At 37.8% G+C, this 22,867-nt stretch overlaps 2 protein-coding genes across 3 annotated transcripts; both read right to left on the reverse strand.

The window, feature by feature from the left end:
• Window positions 1-6,394: 6,394 nt before the first annotated feature.
• Window positions 6,395-7,069, reverse strand: LOC112083458. The gene has a single exon (XM_024151485.1). The coding sequence runs from the start codon at window positions 7,067-7,069 to the stop codon at window positions 6,395-6,397; it is 675 nt and encodes a 224-aa protein (XP_024007253.1).
• An 11,132-nt stretch (window positions 7,070-18,201) lies between these two features.
• LOC18012144 (glutamine synthetase, chloroplastic) lies at window positions 18,202-21,364 on the reverse strand. 2 transcript variants are annotated; one of them, XM_006395891.2, is made up of 12 exons: window positions 21,115-21,364; window positions 20,350-20,604; window positions 20,210-20,249; window positions 20,021-20,124; window positions 19,877-19,925; window positions 19,690-19,796; window positions 19,501-19,588; window positions 19,289-19,417; window positions 19,139-19,213; window positions 18,804-19,055; window positions 18,650-18,710; window positions 18,202-18,563 (listed from the first exon to the last, which is right to left on the reverse strand). In XM_006395891.2, exons 2-12 carry the CDS (start codon window positions 20,583-20,585, stop codon window positions 18,424-18,426), a joined length of 1,281 nt encoding a protein of 426 aa, XP_006395953.1. In that variant the 5' UTR covers window positions 20,586-20,604; window positions 21,115-21,364; the 3' UTR covers window positions 18,202-18,423. The 2 variants fall into 2 exon arrangements, with proteins under 2 accessions (XP_006395953.1, XP_006395952.1); XM_006395890.2 differs by lacking the exon at window positions 21,115-21,364 and adding an exon at window positions 21,008-21,110.
• Window positions 21,365-22,867: the final 1,503 nt, after the last annotated feature.

Raw genomic sequence — 22,867 nt, forward strand, 5'->3', positions numbered from 1 at the left:
GGGGATGGAAAAGGAGGCGGTGTGGCTGAGTTAGAAATAATGAAGAAATAGAGGGTGTCGGTGGTCGAGGTGGTGGTGGTGGTCGAGGTGGTGGTGGTAGCCGAGGTGGTGGCGGCGGCCGAGGAGGTCGCGGCGGGAGAGGAGGTGGCGGCGGTGGAGTGTAGAATCGACTGTCTCTACTAAAAATAATATGAGTAAAAATGTAAGTGTTAACAAAAAGAACTACAATAAATAACGTTTGATGTACGGTTTGCTGATGTATCATGCTACCGGTACCGGATATAGCCCAGACGAAGGCTTAAATGTTATGTAATTATATCTTTCTTATGTAAGTTAATATCTCTTTCATTACGTATTGTATAATCAATCTGTCGTAGACTCGTAGCTGTTGTGTTTATTTTCGGGATTTTAAACGATAAAAAGTATTAGAAAAAAAAACTAATAATAATGAAAGACAAAACCTTAAACGTTTTTAAATCAGATTTACTACATAACTTTGTTTTGTCTACGAACTCGTTTACCAAAATTGTATAATCTATAAAACAAATCTAGATCATTCTAAAACAGAATAGAAATTGTGGCATAAGGAGAAATGAAGACATGCAAGATGTTGGTAGCTCTGAAGGGTTCTAAAACAAGAAAAAATGTGTGAGTAACCTGACCAAAAAAGAAAACAGTAAGTCGTTAGTGTATAGTTTCTTGGAGAATAAAACAATGATTAAATTCATATTCAAAAATGTGGAAAACATATTAACATTCTTAACTAATCAAATCAAATTTAAGAATGTTGCTAACATATTAACATGCTCTTTTGGCTCAAACGAACCCAGTTGACCCTAATGTTAGACTTGATCAAGTGCCTCTTATTCAGGCTGCTGTTTACCAAATCTAGTCTGAACCCAATCCCAAACTTCGTGACTTAGATCCTCGATCAGCCACGACAATACACTGCTACATTGTTGCATCGGTTCAAACTTCAAATCAAACTGAGTTTTCTCCCCCCAAGCTTTTCCATCAAATTAACTCTTTTCAACATATATAGTAACTAAATGATGAAAGACGTTTAAGTATATTTCATGAAAAATGTTAGAAATCTAATTTGAAAGATCTTATGGTCGAAAAATGTATTAGATTGATATTACTACTACAATGACCAGATCGTACTTAAGATTAGTAAGCAATGAAAATATAAAACGACCAAATATGTACTTTGATTTCTACAATAGTCAATAGGTTTACAGAGTAAAAAATAGGAAAAACACAAAAAGGACTGTTAACCTCACCTTTTCCACAGTTGTTGCTGAGATTGGAAAGCTTCATTGTGATTATTATATTTGCATGTGTTTTAGTATTGTCTCACATTTCTGATTTAAAGATTAATCATATGTGCGATCCGTTTTAAAACTGAATATAGTTTACATATAGCATTATTTTAAGGTAGATTACATTTTAGAAGCAGCAAACTCTCCTTTGGTTCATTGTCATCAAATATACATACTTTGTAATCATGAAAGCCAAATAACAGAAAGAACAAAATTATTAGAGAATCAACATAAACTTTTCTAGTTAGTTGTGTGTAATTTCCTATAAACATTCTCAATCTTATTTTATTTAATATCAAAAGTGATCTAACATTTTTTGTAGTTTTTATCATGATTTATATAAACTCTTAAATAATAAACTTCGCATATATGCGGAGCCTACACTAGATTAAGACCTCCTTATCTTTTCTTTCATGTTTCTCTGCAAGTTTAATTTTTCAGCTGATACTTTTGCTATATCCGCTATTTTTGTAACCTTTGTCTGGTTTGGACGAAACATTTTAAGGAACGAAAACAACGAATTGACAAAAAAAACAGCAGTAATGAAATTTCCAATTTGATGTAACTTTGTACATTAATTTTGGTGTGGTTTTAGGTACCTAACTTTGAATGTGTTCATGGGTTGCGTTATTTGTATTTTATTTTGTTGATTTTTCCTTGTACTAATTATCTGCTATATTTAAGTATTACTCTTGGCATTAACCACAAACCTATTCGTCAAAAAGAAAAAAAAATTAGAGAAGTAAGATTGCATTGTATGAAATTGAAGTCGAGTGTGCATAAGAAATTAACCAGAGAGGTAGATTCAAAAAAAAAAAAAACGCTTGAGTCCAATAACCACTGAGGTAGAACTGATAACAGAGGACTTTTTTTTAAACAAAAAAAGACTAAACCAATAAAAGAGCAAGACGGCAATGAAATGTCACTCAGATTCCAATTCAGCAGATCGGATTCCGTTCAATGAGATCGAGATCCACCTGCGACGAAGAACGAAATGAAATGCAGATTGAGTTATATATAGCAATGGAAACAAGTGAATGGGTTAACTAAAAATGTCTTAAGAAGAAAAATATCTTGTGAGTTACCTTGTGACCAAACAAATCTCGGATGTTGTCGATACCGTATAATATCATTGTTGGCCTAGTTTATGGGAAAAAAAAAATCAGCAATGAACATATGATGTTGGAAGTGGGGGAATCATACCTTTCAAGAGAAAGACCCCAAGCTATGACTCGGACATCCTCAGGGAAACCCATCGGTAAAAGCATTTCTGGTCTGAACACTCCAGGGTTTCCAATCTCTACCCACTTCCCTAAACCTTCATGGTAGCTGAAACAAACAAAGATTTAACCCTTTTTGTCTCTCAGTTTGCTGATGAGATTTTTACAAGATTATTATATAGTTTTCATCAATTACCTGAAAATCTCCATACTTGGTTCTGTGAAAGGGTTGTAAGCTGGCTTGAACTGTATATTTGGAATCCCTGAATAACATAAATTGCATGCATGAGTTTTAGTTTCTCTCTTTGAACCAAAATTAAGAGTCAACTGGAAACATTTACCTAAGCGTGAGTAGAAGTCATTTAATACACCAATCAGGTCTCCCAACGTAAGACCCCGGTCACATATTAAACCTGATCAAAACATGAGATATATCATTTAACCAATTGAATATGCGAATTCAAAATTTGGCAGAACACTATGGTTAACTGGTCAAAACATCTGCCAATCAGTATGATACCTTCACTTTGATGGAACTCTGCCAGATGGGTGATACAATCTTCCCAAGGAAATCACACTCTTGATCGAATTTGGCTGATAGATCTTTGACTCCAAACGGATTCACGGAGAAGATGCTAAGGGGTGGGTTGAAACCCGAAGATCCTTAGGCCCAAACTCGCGGTGAAAGGCTTGAAACAAAGGGGTGACTAAGCTGGCTGATTGGATCCACAGAAAAAGGATGTTAAGGCGCGAGAACTAAGTTCCCGAAAATCCTTAAGCCGCTTTAACGACTTGAACGTCCCAACGAGACAATTGGGTGAAAGCTGCGTCAAGTGTAATGAACGACACTTGATAAACCGTAAATGATCAAATGGCTAACCACCAAGTAATCAGAAAAAAGTTCACGAAGAACAAAAGAGAGAATTCTCTAAGAAATTTTATTAAGGAAAAAGTGAATGAATGAGATCTGAGATCTCTACATCGTTTATATAGGGGAAGGAGCAGGCGAAAAGCCATACTCGGTAAAGACAATTTTATTAAATGAAGCTAAGACCGAAATAATAAAGCTTGGACTGACTCCTCGGCTGCCTTGACTACGTTGAATGACTCTTGAACTGCCAGCCGAGATGACTCTTGGAATTCTTCATGAGTTTGGGCCGGGAAAGGAATGTAAGCCCATAGCCTTGTTAAAACCTCTACCCGGAAAACCCATTGGGACAAAACCGAGCACAGGAAAAAGAGTACCATGAACTTACACGCCGGCCAAACCTCAATCCGATTCCTGTTACGATACTGAGGTCAAGATGGCAAGTGTAAGTTGCTCTTTATTGACCCGACCATGAACCTCCATGTTCCCGATTCCCTCAAGCAAACTCCGAACAGCTCCAGCAAGCTTCCGGGTCTTGGACCGCGTTAATGGACCCTTCGGAACGATTAAGACTGATTCTAGAACCTCCAATTGTGCCTCTGGGTCCATGATCACATCATCCCCCCTCTTGAAAAGGACTTGTCCTCAAGTCTGGTCCATTTGAAACAAAAGGGATAATGTCAGCCATATTAAAACTAGAACTCACAGCATACTTACCTTGGAGATCAATCTTGTAGGCATTGTTGTTGATCCGTTCCAAAACAGTGAAGGGTCCGTCCACTTTGGGCAAGAGCTTGGACTTTCTTTCCTCTGGAAATCGTTCATTTCTCAAGTAAATCCAAACAAGGTCGCCTGGTTCAAATATTTTCTCGCTCCGGCCCTTGTTTGCATGCTTTCGGTACAGCTCCGTCTTGCGTTCAATGTTCTGCTTTGCCTTTTCGTGCATCTGCTTGACCAGCTCGGCCTTTTTCTTACCATCCATACTTACACGCTCACTCATAGGTAAAGGAGTTAGATCAAGAGGTGTAAGTGGATTAAAACCATAAACGAGCTGAAATGGTGAGAATAAGGTCGTAGAATGCACAGCATAATTATAAGCGAATTCTACATGAGGCAAGCAATCTTCCCAAGACTTAATGTTCTTCCTAATCACAGCACGCAAAAGGGTAGAAAAAGTCCTATTGACCACCTCGGTCTGACCATCTGATTGCGGATGATAAGTAGTGGAAAAACACAGTTTTGTTCTTAACTTAGACCAAAGAGTTTTCCAGAAATAACTCAAGAACTTTGTATCTCTATCCGAGACTATGGTCCTAGGCATTCCATGCAATCGAACAATCTCCTTAAAAAACAAATCTGCTATGTTCGATGCATCATCGGTTTTTTGACAAGGTATGAAATGGGCCATTTTTTGAAAACATATCTACCACAACAAAGACCGAATCACTTCCTTTCCGAGTCCTAGGCAAACCTAAAACAAAATCTATCGAAATGTCCGTCCATGGTTCGGTAGGAATGGGTAAAGGGGAATACAGACCTTGATTTTGGCTTTTGGACTTGGCAAACTTACAAGTTGTACACCGGCCACAGATCCGTTCCACATCGCGTTTCATATGAGGCCAAAAGAAATGGTCCTGCAAGATGTGAAGGGTCTTGGCCATGCCAAAATGTCCCATTATAGCCCCACCGTGTGCTTCCCTGACAAGCAAATCTCGCAATGAAGAGTTAGGGATGCATAGTCGGTTCTCATAGAACAAAAATCCATCATTTTGGAAATATTTGCCATAAGCGAATTTTTCACAAGAAAGAAAGACTTCCTGAAAGTCTGGGTCGGTGGCATAAGCGTCCTTGATCATTTCAAACCCAAGGATCTTGGCGTCAAGAGTTGAAATCAGTGCATAGCGTCGTGACAAGGCATCGGCCACCACATTCTCTTTGCTTTGTTTGTATTGGATTACATAAGGGAACGTCTCTATGAACTCTACCCACCGAGCATGCCTCTTATTCAGTTTCTGTTGTCCCTTAAGGTGTTTGAGAGACTGATGGTCGATGTGGATCACAAATTCTTTCGGCCAAAGGTAGTGCTGCCAGGTCTGAAGTGCGCGGACTAAGGCATAGAGCTCCTTATCATAAGTCGGATAGTTCAGCGTAGCTCCACCAAGCTTCTCACTAAAGAAAGCAATCAACTTCTTTTCCTGCATCAGTACGGCTCCTATACCTACACCAGAAGCATCACATTCAATCTCGAAAGTTTTGAGAAAATCTGGTAAAACAAGTAAAGGGGCGTGAGTAAGCTTGTGTTTTAGCAGCTGGAATGCATCCTCTTGGGCTTGTTCCCACTTAAAGCCCACGTCCTTCTTGATGACCTCAGTTAGTGGTGCGGCAATGATGCTGAAGTCCTGAACAAATTGCCTATAGAAATCGGCTAGGCCATGAAAGCTTCGGACTTCTCCAACCGTCTTAGGGCTTGGCCAATCCCGAATGGCCTTAATCTTTTCCTCGTCCACCTGTATGTCATGTGAACTCACCACAAAACCTAAAAAGACCACGGTATCTGTACAAAAATAATATTTCTTAAAGTTACCGAAAAGTCTTCCTTGCCTAAGCACCTCTAAAACCTGTCGCAAATGTCCCACATGATCATCTAGAATTTTGCTGTAAATCAGGATATCATCCAAATATACTACACCAAAGACACCTATGAAAGACCTAAGGACATGGTTCATTAAACGCATGAAAGTACTGGCTGCATTAGTAAGGCCAAATGGCATGACAAGCCATTCATACAGACCGTGTTTGGTTTTGAAAGCGGTTTTCCACTCATCACCTTCCTTCATCCGGATTTGGTGATAACCACTTTTCAAGTCAATTTTCGAAAAGACACTAGACCCATGTAACTCATCGAGCATATCATCTAACCTGGGAATGGGATGGCGGTACTTAACTGTGATGTTGTTGATAGCCCGATAGTCTACGCACATCCTCTAGGTTCCGTCTTTTTTCGGCACAAGCAAAACGGGTACCGCACATGGACTCATGCTTTCTCGGATGTAGCCTTTCTCCATAAGCTCGCCAACCTGCTTCTGAAGCTCCTTTGTTTCAAGTGGATTGGTTTTGTAAGCTGGCCGGTTCGGTAATGAGGCTCTAGGTAGAAAATCAATCTGATGTTCGATCCCTCGGATCGGTGGTAAGCCGTCTGGGTTGTCTTCCGGGAACACATCGGAAAATTCTTGCCAAACATATGAAATACTGCTCGGAAGAACCGGCTCTGGGTCAGAGATACTAGTCAAAGCATCCTTAAACAATAGAAGAATGAAAGGCTGCCTAGAAAGCAAGGCGTGTTTAATCTCACTCGGCCTCACAAATAATGAATGGTTTGAACTGCCGGGTTCACTCTCAAAGGCCATTTGCTGGGTTTTTCTCAGACTCTCACTCTCAGATTTAGTGAAAGAGGTGTTTGGAAGATCACTCACAATGGATTTTCCCTTGCTGTTCTGCTCAAGTCTAAGTTGGTCCAAGTAAACTTCGCGGAAAGATAAGGGTGCAAGAGTAACCTTCCGGCCCTTGAACTTGAAGGAATGTTTGTTGGTGAAGCCATCGTGTACTGCCCTCTGGTCATACTGCCATGGTCTCCCGAGTAATATATGGCCGGCCTCCATGGGTAACACATTGCACACCACTACGTCCTCGTATCGGCCGATTGCTAAAGGCACCGAAACCTACTTAGTAACCTTCAGCTGCCTCTGATTGTTTAACCACCTAAGGCTGTATGGCTGCAGATTTTTCCGAGTGACAAGGTTCAATTTCTCCACCAAGGTAGTGCTAGCAACGTTCGTGCAGCTTCCTCCGTCTATGATAAGGCTGCACACCTTTCCCTGAACAACACATCAGGTCTGAAAAAGGTTTTCCCGCTGTTCCTCCTTCTTGACCGGTTCCTGAGTTAGCAAAACTTGTCTAGATACGAGCAGTTTGTTAGAATATTTAGAGACTAAGCGGAATAAAGAGATTTGAGAGAGTGTGCAAAAGAGATGAGAGAAAGAGTTCCCAAAGTAGTGTGTTTATTCATTCTCGTCTTTGATACATATATAGAGGAGACAGAATAGAAACTAGGTTTAGCTAAGCTACAATACAAAAGAAAGTGGTTAGAGACATAAGGAAACATGTGAGTCTTGAGCATGGATCCCGAGAGATAGTGACAGCTCCAACGGTCACAAGACCAAGTGTAAATGACGCGCCAAGGGGGGACCATTGTACGGACACCAACTCTCTTCTTCCTTAAACATCACACGTGATCCCTTGAGCCTTCTCTCCTTATTAAAGGCTAACACCGATTCAAGCCCTAAAGCATAGAACCTTTCTTGACCAATACTCCCCCTCAAGCTTAGCCATCGAAGTTGTTTAGATTGCTAAGCTTGAAGACCCATGAGCATCACCTCATTAAAAACCTTAACAAGGAAAACCTCATGGGACAAAACCTTGTTAAGGGAAAAAGAGTGTGATGTCCATGGATCAAGGACTATGATCAAGGGCGACTAAGGTCCACAAGTCCTAGCTTGCTAAAGAGATTGTTGCAAACTTTAAGACTTGCGGCCTTAGTGAAAATATCAGCCAACTGGTCTTCACTTCTTGTGTAACACGGTAACACCACACCTTCCTCAATCTTCTCACGGACCTTGTGGCAATCTATTTCAATAGACTTTGTTCTCTCATGAAACACCGAGTTTGTTGCAATGTGTATAGCAGCTTGGTTATCACAATGCATTGTAATCGGACCTTCTTGCTCAATGCCAAGGTCTTTAAGGAGCGCCTTAAGCCAGGTTAATTCACTTGTAAGCTTCCTCATTGCCCTATATTCAGCTTCTGCGGTTGAGCATGAGACCACCTTTTGCTTCTTAGTCTTCCAGGTTACAAGATTTCCACCAATGAAAGTACAATACCCACTTGTTGACTTTCTATCAACACGATCACCAGCCCAATCTGAGTCGCAATATCCCACAATCTCTGTATTATTGTTCTTTCCCATCCAAATGCCTTGTCCTGGACTCCCTTTGAGGTATCTGAGAATTCTTTCCACCATACCCCAATGATACACTGTCGGAGCTTGCATATGTTGGCTTACTTGATTCACGGCGAAGCAGAGATCTGGCCTTGTGAGAGTGAGATAGATCAGTTTGCCAACAAGTCGTCGATACCTAAATACATCCTTGAAGGCTTCATCTGATTTCTCCCCCTTTCGATTGACTTTGTAGCCCTCTTCAAGCGGCGTTTTGGCTGGTTTAGCTCCAAGTTTTCCTGTCTCTTTGAGAAGATCAACTGTGTATTTCCTCTGAGACAGAAAGAGACCCTCAGGAGACCTACACACCTCAATGCCAAGGAAATACTTGAGCTCGCCGAGGTCTTTAATGTCGAATACCGAGTTAAGAAAGGCTTTTGTAGACTGAATTCCCTCCTTGTCATCTCCAGAAATGATAAGATCGTCTACATAAACAAGAACAACCACCAGACCTTGAGAACTTTGGAGGGTAAACAAAGTATGATCCGAGTGAGACTTCTTGAACCCCTTTTCCATCAGAGTGGTACTAAGCTTGTTATACCAGGCTCTTGGAGATTGTTTCAATCCATATATAGCTTTCCTCAATCTCAAAACGTTACCGGGTGCAACAATATCCTCTAAGCCTGGAGGAGGGGTCATATACACTTCTTCCTGAAGTTCCCCTTGAAGGAATGCATTTTTCACATCCATTTGCCACAGATCCCACGAGAGATTAGTAGCGAGTGAGAGGACTACTCTTACAGTATGGAGCTTGGCAACCGGAGCAAACGTGTCTGTATAATCTTCTCCAAAGGTCTGAGTGAACCCTCTTGCAACCAACCGAGCCTTGTATCTCTCAATTTCACCGTTACTCTTATACTTGATAGTGAAAACCCACTTTGAGCTCACAGCTCGCTTCCCTGGTGGTAACTCGGCTTCATCCCAAGTATGGTTGCGCTCCATAGCTCCTCTCTCGTCACCTATAGCTTCAATCCACTCCTTCTTGTCTTTAGCTTCTTCATAGCTTTGAGGAATTTCGTGTTCCTCAATTTTTCCCATGAACGCTTGATGATCAGAGGGCAACAAGGCAAGAGAACAAACAGCCTGAATTGGATGAGCTACAGCTTGACTATTGTAGTAGACTCTGGTGTTCTTGCTGAGCCTAGTACTTCTTCTTAATGGCTGAACAGGTTCCTCTACAATACAATTAGATGGATCCTTGATGAGCCTAGTACTTCTTCTTAATGGCTGAACAGGTTCCTCTACAACCGCCTCTCCTTGTTCTTGTGGGACTGATTCCTCTGCCTCCACTTCTAAGTCATCTGGAGTTGGCTCTTGACTCTGCTCCTCTTCTTGATTTACTTCTGAACTCAATGGTACCGGCTCAGCTTCTTCTTGAGTACTTGTAGGAACCGGCTTATGCACTTGCTTGGGCAGGACTGGGTTCCCAAGGTGATCCAGCAAGAACCGCAGACTGGTAGCGAGATCTGATGGGGAGCTTGACAGGTCTTTGAGACTCTCCCAATTCTTCTTGTCATAGTATCCCTGGTTCTCAAGAAATTTGACCTCCCTGGACACATAAGTGCGGCTATTAACAGGATCATAGCACTTGTACCCCTTCTGAGTTGTTGAATACCCAAGGAATATACACTTTATGCTTTTGGCCTCAAGTTTGTTTCTCTGTTCACCTGGAACAAACACAAAACAAACACACCCAAAAACACGTAAGTGATCTAATGAGGGTTTAGTTTTGTTAAGTACCTCAAATGGTGATGAGTCTTGTAAGACTTTTGTTGGGGTCCGGTTAATGAGATAGCATGCGGCTAAGACAGCATCTCCCCAAAAACGTTTAGGCACATTTGTATGGAACATCATCGACCTGGCCACCTCCATTAAATGTCTATTCTTCCTCTCAGCAACTCCATTTTGTTGTGGAGTGTAAGGGCAACTGGTTTGGTGTAAGATGCCATGCTTTGCTAGATGTTCTTTGAATCTTTGACTTGTATACTCACCGCCATTATCTGATCTAAGAATCTTAATCTTGGCATTAAAATGATTAGTCACATAATTTTGAAAGTTTGTGAATGCTTCAAATACACAGTCTTTAGAGGGAAGTAAAGTTATCCAGGTATATTTTGATTTTTTATCAATGAAGGTCACAAAGTATTTATTACTATCCCTAGACATGCAAGGTGAAGTCCACACATCAGAATGAACCAAGTCAAAGCAATGTTCATAAATAGTAGATGATTTAGGGAAAATAACTCGACAATGTTTACCAAGAATACAAGATTCACAACTTGTGTGATCAAAAGCAACATCAGGTAACATTAATTCAAGAGCACGCGAGTGAGGGTGACCTAATCTAGCATGCCAAATAGAGTTCAAACTTGCAGAAAAACATGAATTAAAAGAGAAAGCATTTGAGTCGCTTGGTGAAGAATCCTCGAGAACATATAGATCATCTTTGGTTCCCCCTTTTCCAAGTACCTTCCCATTCTTAATATCCTGAAAGTGAACATCATTAGGACCAAATATCGCATAACAGTCTAAGTCCTTGGTAGCTCTACTAACCGATAATAAGTTAGAAGTGAACTTAGGCACAAACAGTGCTTTACTATCTTTATTAAATAACTTTAGGTTACCAGTTCCTTCTATGGGAATTCCATCACCATTAGCTATCACAACATTTCCTAAAGCCGGTTTTATGTTGTTTAACAGTTCAGGGTTACTAATCATATGATGAGATGCACCTGAATCGACAACTAAAGCGGTTTTAGGTTTATTAGAGAAGAAGGTGATACCAGACTGTTTTGCGGCTAAGGCTTTGATAAGAGCCTCAAGGTCGGTCTTTCTTACAAACTCAGTCGAGACATTCATGGCACCATCTCCACCTTGTGTCAATGCACCGGCTCCTTCTTGAGCAAAGCTAGCTCTTGCATCCTTGAACTTGCTCGGCTTCAGGTGGGGATGAAGAATCCAACATTTATCTTTGATGTGACCCTTCTTCTTGCAATGGTCACAGATCCATGGCTTCCTGTCATCGGGTTTAAAGACACCTTTGTTGGCCGAGATGAGCTCTTGCTTCTTGAAGAGACCAATAGAACCTTGCTCCTTTTGGATACTTGCACAAACGTCTTCAAGGCTTGGGAGCTTATCCTCTCTCAAAATGTGCTCCCAAGCCTTGATTCCAAAGCCCTCGTCCACACAACGCCGTCTTTGTGGTTCTAGACCACAACAAGTAGTTTCCTCCTTTGAGGATAACAGGAATCACCACCGGTTTTGAGATCTCGGTGTTTGCATCGTTTGAACTCATTTTGTTCTTGAGGGGTTTTGAGAAACAAGAGAATAAGAGATGAGCGAACTAGAGAATGAGAGATTTAGAGAATAAGGTTTAAAGAATAGAGAAAAGAAACTCAGGAAATCGGAACCAATCGCTCTGATACCATGTTAGATATTTAGAGACTAAGCGGAATAAAGAGATTTGAGAGAGTGTGCAAAAGAGATGAGAGAAAGAGTTCCCAAAGTAGTGTGTTTATTCATTCTCGTCTTTGATACATATATAGAGGAGACAGAATAGAAACTAGGTTTAGCTAAGCTACAATACAAAAGAAAGTGGTTAGAGACATAAGGAAACATGTGAGTCTTGAGCATGGATCCCGAGAGATAGTGACAGCTCCAACGGTCACAAGACCAAGTGTAAACGACGCGCCAAGGGGGGACCATTGTACGGACACCAACTCTCTTCTTCCTTAAACATCACACGTGATCCCTTGAGCCTTCTCTCCTTATTAAAGGCTAACACCGATTCAAGCCCTAAAGCATAGAACCTTTCTTGACCAATACAGTTCACCCTCTGCTACATGCTCCTCATCATCTTCAAAAACCGGTCCGGTATCCTCCTCGTCATCTGACACAATCTCGCCGGAGTCAAGTAAAATCATTGCCCGCTGGTTTGGACACTTGTTGGCGTAATGCCCTTTGCCTCTACACTTGAAGCACTCAATGTCCCTGTTCCTGACCGGTGTAGCCTCGGGCTTGTCTTTGTAATCGGCTGTAGATGAAGTCGGCTTGGAATCTAACTTGGGCTTGGCATCGGATCGGGAAGGATAGCTCGGTTTCTCATTGGGCCGCGAGCTGGATCCATACCGGGCAGTGCTCTTCCTCTTCAACTGCTGTTCCACAAGTATGGCCTTATGGTACATGTCGGACAAACTCCGGTAGGTCTCCATCTCCATACGATCCTGAACGTCTTGGTTTATACCGCTGAGGAACCGTGCCATAGTAGCATCTTCCGGTTTTTCTACGTCGGCTTTGAGCATCAGTCGCTCCATCTCCTGGTGGTAATCCTCGATATTTTTGGTGCTCTGGGTCAGCCGCCGCAGTTTATTGTGTAGTTCCCGGTTGTAGTAGCTCAGAATAAACCGTCGTCGCATTATACCCACCATCTCGTCCCATGTCTCAATGGGTCGATCCCCGTTCCGTCTTCGGTTGGTGACGATCTGATCCCACCAATCCACAGCATAGCCGTGGAACTCTGTAGCTGCCAGGTTGATCTTCTTCCTTTCTGTAAAATTCTGGCAACCAAACACGATCTCGATCTTCTTTTCCCACTCCAGATAAGCATCGGAATCGTTCTTCCCATAAAAGGGCGGTATTCGCAACTTCAGCCCGCCAAGGTCGTTATCAGGTCGGCCTCGGGCTGCATCTGGTTTGTGCCATTCTCGTCTTGGGATGCGGTCATGGTTTGGCCGATCACGGTCCTCCCGACCTCGCCTGTGTCGAATCCTACTTCCACCCGAGGAGTGTCCGTCATTATAAAATGGGTTTTCGTCGACAACCTCTTCCTGGTCTTGAGTTCTCCTCTTCTGGCCCGTACGGTTTCGACCACCATCGCTTGGTCCGGCTTCATCAGCTCGTCGGGGCTGCGTGGTCTCCAATCGTTCCATACGCCGGTTCATGCGACTCAGCATCCGGGTGATCTGATCCATTTTATGAACCACGGCTGCGTCCCTTATTTCTCCTGAACGAACAAAGGATGGATCTTCACTAGAAGACATGATGTACCTCGCGAAATGAACAAACAAGTTAATAAAAGTTTTCTCATAAGTGTTTCACTCAGTGTTTCACTCAATCACTCTTAATGTCCACACAATACTAGAAAATCTCCTCGGTTCTTGTAGAACTAGATCAAAAACTCGATTTAAGCCCAAACCCAAAACAGAATATCAAGCGGATTATGAAGAAGAAAAAGAGTAGATAGACAGAAAAGATTTTCGTCTTTCAACCAGATCTTCTTTTTTTTTTTAAGATCTGGGAATTTACAAAAGAAAGAGAAGATAAGTTTAAAAGACTAAAAGATAGATATTACCGATTTCAAGGGTGTGGCTCTGATACCACTTGATACGATCTTCCCAAGGAAATCACACTCTTGATCGGATTTGGCTGATAGATCTTTGACTCCAAACGGATTCACGGAGAAGATGCTAAGGGGTGGGTTGAAACCCGAATATCCTTAGGCCCAAACTCGCGGTGAAAGGCTTGATACAAAGGGGTGACTAAGCTGGCTGATTGGATCCGTGGAAAAAGGATGTTAAGGCGTGAGAACTAAGTTCCCAAAAATCCTTAAGCCCCTTTAACGACTTGAACGTCCTAACGAGACAATTGGGTGAAGGCTGCGTCAAGTGTAATGAATGACACTTGATAAACCGAAAATGATCAAATGGCTAACCACCAAGTAATAAGAAAAAAGTTCACGAAGAACAAAAGAGAGAATTCTCTAAGAAATTTTATTAAGGAAAAAGTGAATGAATGAGATCTAAGATCTCTACATCGTTTATATAGGGGAAGGAGCAGGCGAAAAGCCATATTCGGTAACAATTTTATTAAATGAAGCTAAGACCGAAATAAATAAATCTTGGACTGACTCCTCGGCTGCCTTGACTACGTTGACTGACTCTTGGACTGCCAGCCGAGATGACTCTTGGAATTCTTCATGAGTTTGGGCCGGGAAAGGAATGTAAGCCCATAGCCTCGTTAAAACCTCTACCCGGAAAACCCATTGGGACAAAACCAAGCACAGAAAAAAGAGTACCATGAACTTACATGCCGGCCAAACCTCAATCCGATTCCTGTTACGATACTGAGGTCAAGATGGCAAGTGTAAGTTGATCTTCATTGACCCGGCCATGAACCTCCATGTTCCCGATTTCCTCAAGCAAACTCCGAACAGCTCCAGCAAGCTTCCGGGTCTTGGACCGCGTTAATGGACCCTCCGGAATGACTAAGGCTGATTCCGGAACCTCCACTTGTGCCTCTGGGTCCATGATCACATCAATGGGTCCGATCAACAGTCTCGTTTCTGAACACACGGTTCAATCGAAAAGTACTTTTTGGGGACAAAAGGTTTCTACAGACAGATAGCAGAAATCTAGTTACACAACTGCAATTTAGAAACAAATTTCTACAAACTGTAAGTTGCTAGCTTATTGAAATATTTTGGGCAAAGGTGATTCTATTCATTGACAATGTAAAATATTTATACATATACATAGACCTTAACCAACTAGGAATATTAACATATTGGATAATACTAAATCTCTAAGAATAAGGAATGTATCCTTATCACAATACTCCATCTCAAGTTGGTAATGAGGTATTCCGAATTCCCAACTTGCACAACAAATGCTGAAAAATCGGTGTTGGTAAAGACTTGGTAAGTATATCCGCCAGTTGTTCTTTAGTAGAAATGTGCTCAATTGTAAGTTGTTTATCTTGAACAGCATCACGAACAGTATGACAATCATTCTCAACATGTTTAGTACGCTCATTGAAAACTGGATTCGCAGCAAGTTCAAGGGCAGCTTGACTATCACAAAACAAACGCATAGGGCCATCATGTTCAAAGCCAAGAACCCGTAGAATGCCTTTGAACCATTTAAGCTCGCAAGAGAAATTACAATATATGGCAGGAGTCTCTCTCACCCCATCAGAACAAATATGTCTTTAAACTGCCTTTTTACCTGAGACACAAGAAAAATAAAGCTTAAGCGGTTTTTTAGAAAATAAGGTTACCCAAGTCCTACACAGAAGTAGAAACGATAACCACTTTAAGTGATGCACATGTACCTTATTTCCCACAGAGAAACGCGTCTTAAGGTTTTACCACAATTTGTGAGAATTCAAGATAAATGTCACCGTTAATCGGACTTGCGACTCAATAGATGTGTGGATCCAACCAACTATCATGTCATGCTGCATTGCGACAGGTACGGGGTCCGGAAACTGGGACGTGAAAAGGGACGAGAAACCACAAATTAAAAGTTTATGGATACGGGTACGGTATGGATACATAAAGTATGTATAGATGTATATAACAAAATAAGATACATACATTTGGACTGATTTTTTTTTTCTAATACTTCCAGAAAGTTTTATCATTTCCTAAATCCATAATACTGTAAGGGAAATAACCTCTCCTGATCATTAATATATACTAGGAAAAATCATATATATGATTTTAGGTGAACTCTCTCCATCCTGCTGCCACATCAGCATCTGAATGGAGGACACATATTCTTTCATCTAATTAATAAATCATAAATTTTAAAATAAAAAATAAAAAATTAATTAATACCACTACTTCTAACTTAACTTTTCTATCTATTGTTTATTTTATATGTATTTATGTTCATAACTATTAAGTTACATTAAAATTAAGGCTTTCCACATTCCTAACAAAAATAAATAAACAACATTTCTAATCTTTTCGTATTCGTCTAAAAACTTTTAATATTTTTTGTACTAACTTGATATTTTTTTTTGGTTTATCCTCATCATGAACACATTTTCGAAGCTTGTTGTATGAAAGAATATAAAGATGTAGCGTTCTATACATTCAAAGATTTGGCGGTTTTTATGGGTCAAATATCATATTATTATAACTATATTTATTGTGAAACATGAAGTATGGGGTGGTTCTGGCAGAATCATAGCAATTGTGCATGTCATAAATATGAAAGCATTTAGAAATTAGAGGTAATTATATGGCTTTTATATACGTATTTTTACTCATATCATATTTATGATTTCTAGAATAATATAATAATTTTCTTACTTACTTTAATTTCAATCCTTAAAAAAAAATTATTTGTTTTACAAAGATTTTATTTTTAAAAAACCTAATACTAAACAATCAAACAAATTAGCATATTCTTATAATTATATATATATCAACACAAACATATTTTTTAAAATATTATGTGAAATAAAACCCGTGCATATGAGCAGATACAAGTCTAATTTTATATTAGTATAACTCGTTCCCAAATTCATCAGAACGTTGTAGAAACGTTTCGGAGCCGTCCCAATCAGTAACGGTCCCCAAAACGTTTCGGAGACATGAGACGTCTACAAGCCGTACCCATGCATCATATTTATAGAGTTTACGGACAACCAAAGCTCGAGTTATAACCTTCAAAATAATTATATTTATCTTCAAACCTTCCAAATTAGCTATTGAGTTTGCACCACCAAAAAATGATTGGAACTGTTCAGTTTCAGGTTAGAAAATATTGATGTGTTTGAGAACATATTTTTAAAAAGTAACATTAACTTAACCAATCGTCGTCATAGTGAAATTAATATCAGAGTCGGAGGAGTAGAGGATTAAAAAAGGTTTTGTCTTTTTTTGGTATTTTACTTTATTAGTTAAAATAAAAAAATCAAATAATAATTAAAATTAATTTTTATATAAAAAAATTCAAGACACACACCACTTTTTTATATCGGAAATCGAATACTTTTGGTCATTTATTTGGCAGAGCAAACTCAATAGCTAATTTAAAAGTTTAATATGTAAGTATAATTAGTTTGAAAGTTTTTAAGTGAAAGTGTTTAGAGTGTCTATTTTATAATAATAAAAGTTGATATATACACTTAAGAGTGTCTACATAGGATTCAAAAATAATAATTTTATTGGTTTACATCAAATAATTTTTTTAATTTCTAATAGTATTGTTAATAAAAATATGTATAAAGTTTTCATGTAAAAGTTACAACAATCAATATGCTACCAGAAATTTTTTTTTTTTACCTCTTCAATATAAAACTTTTTAATCATATTTATAATTCATTGATCTTTTTGATTAAATTAGTTTCAAAGTTCATTTCATATTTATTTGCTGTCTTGGTTTTCAAATAAAATTCAAGAGTTGTATGTGTTTATAGTTTAATTTTTAATGTAGTAGATAAAATCAAAACTTGTATTGGTTAAATAGCTAAGTAAATAGAATAATTTTTTAACATTATTTTGTTTTTGTTGTTTTCATAGAAAAAAATATATAACGAAGATGAAACTGAATGATGAAAAACCATATATTTTTGATTTGAAGAAATGATGTATAATATTTTATTTTTGTGTCAATACTATGTTTACTAAACAACATTTAATTACTTTGTTACAACTTTTTGTTCGTTTTAGTATACCAACTTATTCATATCTCTGCATATAATACGTATTTCTAACAAATTATATACAAGCTTTAACCAATAGCTAATATACTCCTTAACCATAATTACAGTTCAAGATAACAGTTATAGGGCGATATCGATCTTGCTTCAAGCATGCAATTTTCTTCACTAGTAAGAGAAGTTTTTGAGTTGAAACCTTCTCTTTAGCTTACAGTTTTTCAATTTCTCTTTGCAACATAGAGTGTTTGCTTATTCGAAGACATGTATATAAAATCACATAAGCAATGATGACTAGAACTTTGTCTTAAGAGACCATAAATAGTCATAAGAACCAATAGAAAAGGATGAACATTGCCCATAAAGTTGTGAGTTTCAACAATGCAAATGAAAAAAAAGGCCACAATGAATGTTTTAATCCGAACCAGTGTTTTAAACAACTTATGAAGATCCCAGCAAGAACACATAGATAGATATGTGACTTCCTCAGATTCATGACAGCTTCGACTAATTTTAGACATTCAAGGAAAGCTTTTGAGCTGCAAGTGCTTCAGCCTCAAGGGTTGGCTCCCAGAGGAGTGTGGTCTCTGCCAAAAGTGACGTCACAATGTATGGATCCATGTTTGATGCTGGACGCCGATCTTCCAAGTAACCTATTTTCAATTCACAACAGTATATGTTAACAATACATAGCATTAAAAAAAAAACATAATCTATGTTACCCTTCCAGATTCAGTACCTTTTCCTTTCTTCTCAGTATCACGCCCCACACGAATCGAGCATCCACGATTAGCCACGCCCTGCCAAGTTGAAGTTCATAGCAAGTGAGCAGAGGAACACAAAATAAAGAGTTAAAATGTGAAATCTTTCAGACTCTCATTGCATATGCATACCCATGAGAATTGGTCGATACTAGCTGTCTCGTGCTTTCCGGTCAACCTTCTCTCATTACCTTCACCGTAGGCACTGATGTGCTCCATGTGACGAAGTGAGAGGTTCAAGATCGCCTTCTTGATCACCTCAAATCCTCCTTCCTCTCTCATGCTCTTTGTACTGTAATTGGTATGGCAACCAGCACCGTTCCAGTCACCCTCTATCGGTTTGGGATCAAGTGTTAGGACAACACCAGCTTGTTCTGTGATTCTCTGCAAAAAAAAAAAGGTAACAACAGTTACAAGAGCTTAACTCTCTCACTCACTCTTCTCTACAAAGGAAACTTTTTGATTACCTCAAGAAGGTATCTAGCACACCAGACGTGATCACCTGCTTCGATTCCTACGCTTGGGCCAACTTGGAATTCCCACTGCAAAAATGTTTTATAGCATCAGAGGATTGACAACTTTATAAAACATACAAATAACTGAATTTCTAATCAGACCTGTCCTGGCATAACTTCACCATTAGTACCACTAATGTTAATTCCAGCATATAAGCAAGCTTTGTAATGAGCATCTGAAATGTCACGTCCCCAAGACTTTTCAGCTCCAACTCCACAGTAGTAAGGACCCTGAAAACAAAAATAGAGCTTGTTACTTTTTTTTCTATATACCAACACAAGAACATACTTCTTTGGCTTGACTTGGTCATCACCTGAGGACCAGGATACGCTCCAACGGGCCAACCCAAAGGCCAGTTAACGTTTGGCTGAAGTAAAGTGTACTCTTGTTCAATGCCAAACCTAAAATCATGATGAAGTACTCAAACTTAAGCACCAAACTCTAAAGTAAAATGATATTGGAGGTAAACCAATCAAAAAAAGATTCTAGGGTAATGACAAACCATGGCAACTCTTCATTGACCTTCTTGTTACTGAAAATCTCAGCAGCTCTTGCACGTTTGTTTGTTGGGATTGGCTCACCAGCTGGTGTCCAAGTATCACAGATAACCTTCACATAATAAAATCTCAATACTTAGTGTGAGATTACAAAAAATGTTGCTTATTACTATCAAACTCAATGATACATACCAATATGTTATTACCCCCACGGAAAGGATCTCTGAAGATAGCTTGTGGACTGAGTAAAACAACAACGGTATATGAAATATGAGATTGTGAAATAAATAGCAAATGGGAACAGAATTGTTCAGTGCATTGAGAAAAAAATCTTACTATAGGATCACTTCACTATCTTCACCAGGTGCTTGTCCGGTACTTGAACCATCATAGTTCCATTTGGGAAGCTCAGAAGGATCTTCCACAGGCTTTTCAAGAGTCTGAAATTATCAAGAAACCATCCATTAATTTATTAGAATCATTGTTCTTAATAAAAAAGATACTAGATTCTAAAGAGTATCATACCCTTGACTTGCTTCTAAGGTCAATTCCAGATCCTCCAATCCTATTCAATAAAAAAACAAATCTTTAGGAATCACATCGGAAGTTAGATGGGACCTAAAGCTGATAAATATATATATATATATATATATATATATACGTACCAAATGTACTCAGCGATGATCCGGTCAGTGAAAGGTTTGGTGTCTAGATTGAGAAGACTCTCAACTCTATTAATTGTACTGTTATCAGATTGGAGAGCCATCACTCTAAAGCTAGTAGAGCGGCTCTGCTTCTTCTGTTTCAACATAACCGAGCTCCATAACTTGGACGATGCAATGGAGCTCGGTTTAGTCACTCTCATTTGACATGTTGGAGAAGCTGCTAAGATCTGCGCCATTTTCTTTAACCTTGGATCCCTGATCAAATTAAAAAAAAAAAAAAATCCAAACCCAAATCAAGATTCACCAACTTTGTTCTATATACTAAGATTTGTAAATAATCCAGATTCTTGACCAGACTATTTAAATTAAACCAAATCACTAAAATGTAATTAGAAAATAACAAAAACACATTAAAAGTAAACCCAATTCACTATGCATAAAGGTGACTAGAGAAAGTAACCAAGAACATTATATTAAAAGACAAAAAGATCCAATTAAAAATATCAAAAAGATTGATGATCCATGTTGATTAAATAGCTAGTAAGTAGTGGTGGACCCAAGATCTAATGGGAATCAACCTTTTACGAAGCTTAGTTAGCAAAGAAAGACAGAGTTTAACTTTTATCACAAACTAGGTTTCTTAAGATATTCTTCTTACCAGAAACAAATGGGTTTCCAAATCAAGAAACAAGATCGGACCAAATGCTTGAAAAAGTAATACAAAAACAGAGAATTGTATTGGGGAAAGAAAAAAAGAGGAAGCACCTGGACTGGAACTTGAAGAAGACTTTAAAACACTTCTGATTCAGGAGACTTGTTGTTTGTAACAGATGGCAAAGAAAGAGTTGACAAAATATGTAGACAGAAGATGCCTTACAATTACAATTTTTAGATTTAAAAGAAAAAGAAAAAAAAATGGAATAAAGAATGTGTAAAAGGAGATGATAGAGTGTGAAGTGGCTTTTGCCAAAGAGATAGGGGTGCGCGCTACGAGTGGCGCAAATTTGAGTTTCACTTTTTTATTTTTTCTTATTTTTATGTTTTCTGGTAAGAGTATAACGCTTTGTGTCTTCTGCAGATAAGGTGTCGTTGTTGTGCCTCTCAACTTCACTACTTATATTATAGTTTTTGCATGTTTTTATGATTTTTTTTTTAAAAAGTTATACCTTATAACTTAGAAGATTTTATTAAACATTATGCTTTTTCCCCCCAATTCATAGAGAATATCTACTATTTCTTTTTAAGATATCGAATGGATATCAATGGTGTGTGTTGTTGATGGTTTCGAAGGTAGAGCATCTTTTTAAGATAGATTCAAAGAGAATATTATGTTGAATTTTTTATTTCCTTTTGAGAAAGATTTAATAGAAAATTTGAAAGAAATGATATGTTGACTAGCTATTTGGAAACTAATTATCTTGTATTTATCTTTCGGAAACTAAATCTTTAAATCTTCTCTATTAAAAAAGAAGTATGTTTTGTGTCCAAACAAATTATTTTTAGTTTTCTACTATTTTACTTCGGGATATCTACTATTTCTGTTGCCAAACAAATTTTTTAATTTTATTTATTTATTTTATTTATTTCTAAAAATTAATAAAATAATATATTTTAATTTTAATTTTAAAAATTAATTTCAAATAATTTTAAATTATAATTCAATTAGTTTAGATTATTTTAGATATTGTTAGGATTAGTTATCAAAATTACAAAAATCAGTTGTTGTTATTTTTACAAAAATAGTAAATAAGATGTTAACTTATTTAATTTTTAAATATTCAAATTTAAATAATATTCTCATGGTGATAAAAATAATAAACGATATATTATAATATCTTTTTATAATCAATTATTTTAAAATTTTAAATATTTAAAATTAAAAATATATATATTATATGGTAATATGAACAGATAGGATAAAATTCTGTTTTTATATTCACAGTTTTTTTTCGAATTAATCGAATGGACAGATTAAATTTTTCTTTTTGTAATCGTTGTCAAATTTATTAAAAAAAATTAAATTTTATCTAAACACAAAAATAAATTACATAATTTATTAGAAAAATATTATATCTATAAAAATATAATTTAATTATAAAATGATATTAAAAAAATAAAATTTTCCGTGCGAACTCACATGTAAAATCTAGTAATACTAGGTGTTTAGCCTGCGCAAGGCGCAGACTGAAAAGTTTCATTAAAACCTAAAATAAAATTTTATGTCATAAATTAAAAATAATTAGATTAATAATTTGATACATACAAAATTAAAATAAAGCTAACCTATAAAAGTAATCATTGTCTAACATTAAAAACCTTAAAATCAATACTAATAAGTTTATGAAATCGATAAACACAAATTAAAATAATATTAATATAAATTATTCATCTTTTTCTCTTTTTATCTTTTAATTTTTTTTCTCTATCATTTTTTTATTTCTTTCTTTTTTTGTTTTTTGTTTTTTTTTCTTCTTTATTTTCTATGTCTTTTTTTTTGTTTACTTTTTATTCCGCTAGT

This window comes from Eutrema salsugineum, unplaced genomic scaffold, assembly GCF_000478725.1.
Source record: "Eutrema salsugineum unplaced genomic scaffold, Eutsalg1_0 scaffold_6, whole genome shotgun sequence".
NCBI classification, from domain to species: domain Eukaryota; kingdom Viridiplantae; phylum Streptophyta; class Magnoliopsida; order Brassicales; family Brassicaceae; genus Eutrema; species Eutrema salsugineum.

What these genes read in the sequence shown, in the direction of transcription:
- LOC112083458 (XM_024151485.1), bottom strand. Translation starts at nt 7,069, where the DNA reads ATGGAGGCCGGCCATATATTACTCGGGAGACCATGGCAGTATGACCAG.
- LOC18012144 (XM_006395891.2), bottom strand. Translation starts at nt 20,585, where the DNA reads ATGGCGCAGATCTTAGCAGCTTCTCCAACATGTCAAATGAGAGTGACT. An exon ending in ATCATCGCTGAGTACATTTG is followed by an intron (nt 20,250 to 20,349) that starts GTACGTATATAT and finishes TTTATTGAATAG; the next exon opens with GATTGGAGGATCTGGAATTG. An exon ending in GATAGTGAAGTGATCCTATA is followed by an intron (nt 19,926 to 20,020) that starts GTAAGATTTTTT and finishes TGTTTTACTCAG; the next exon opens with TCCACAAGCTATCTTCAGAG.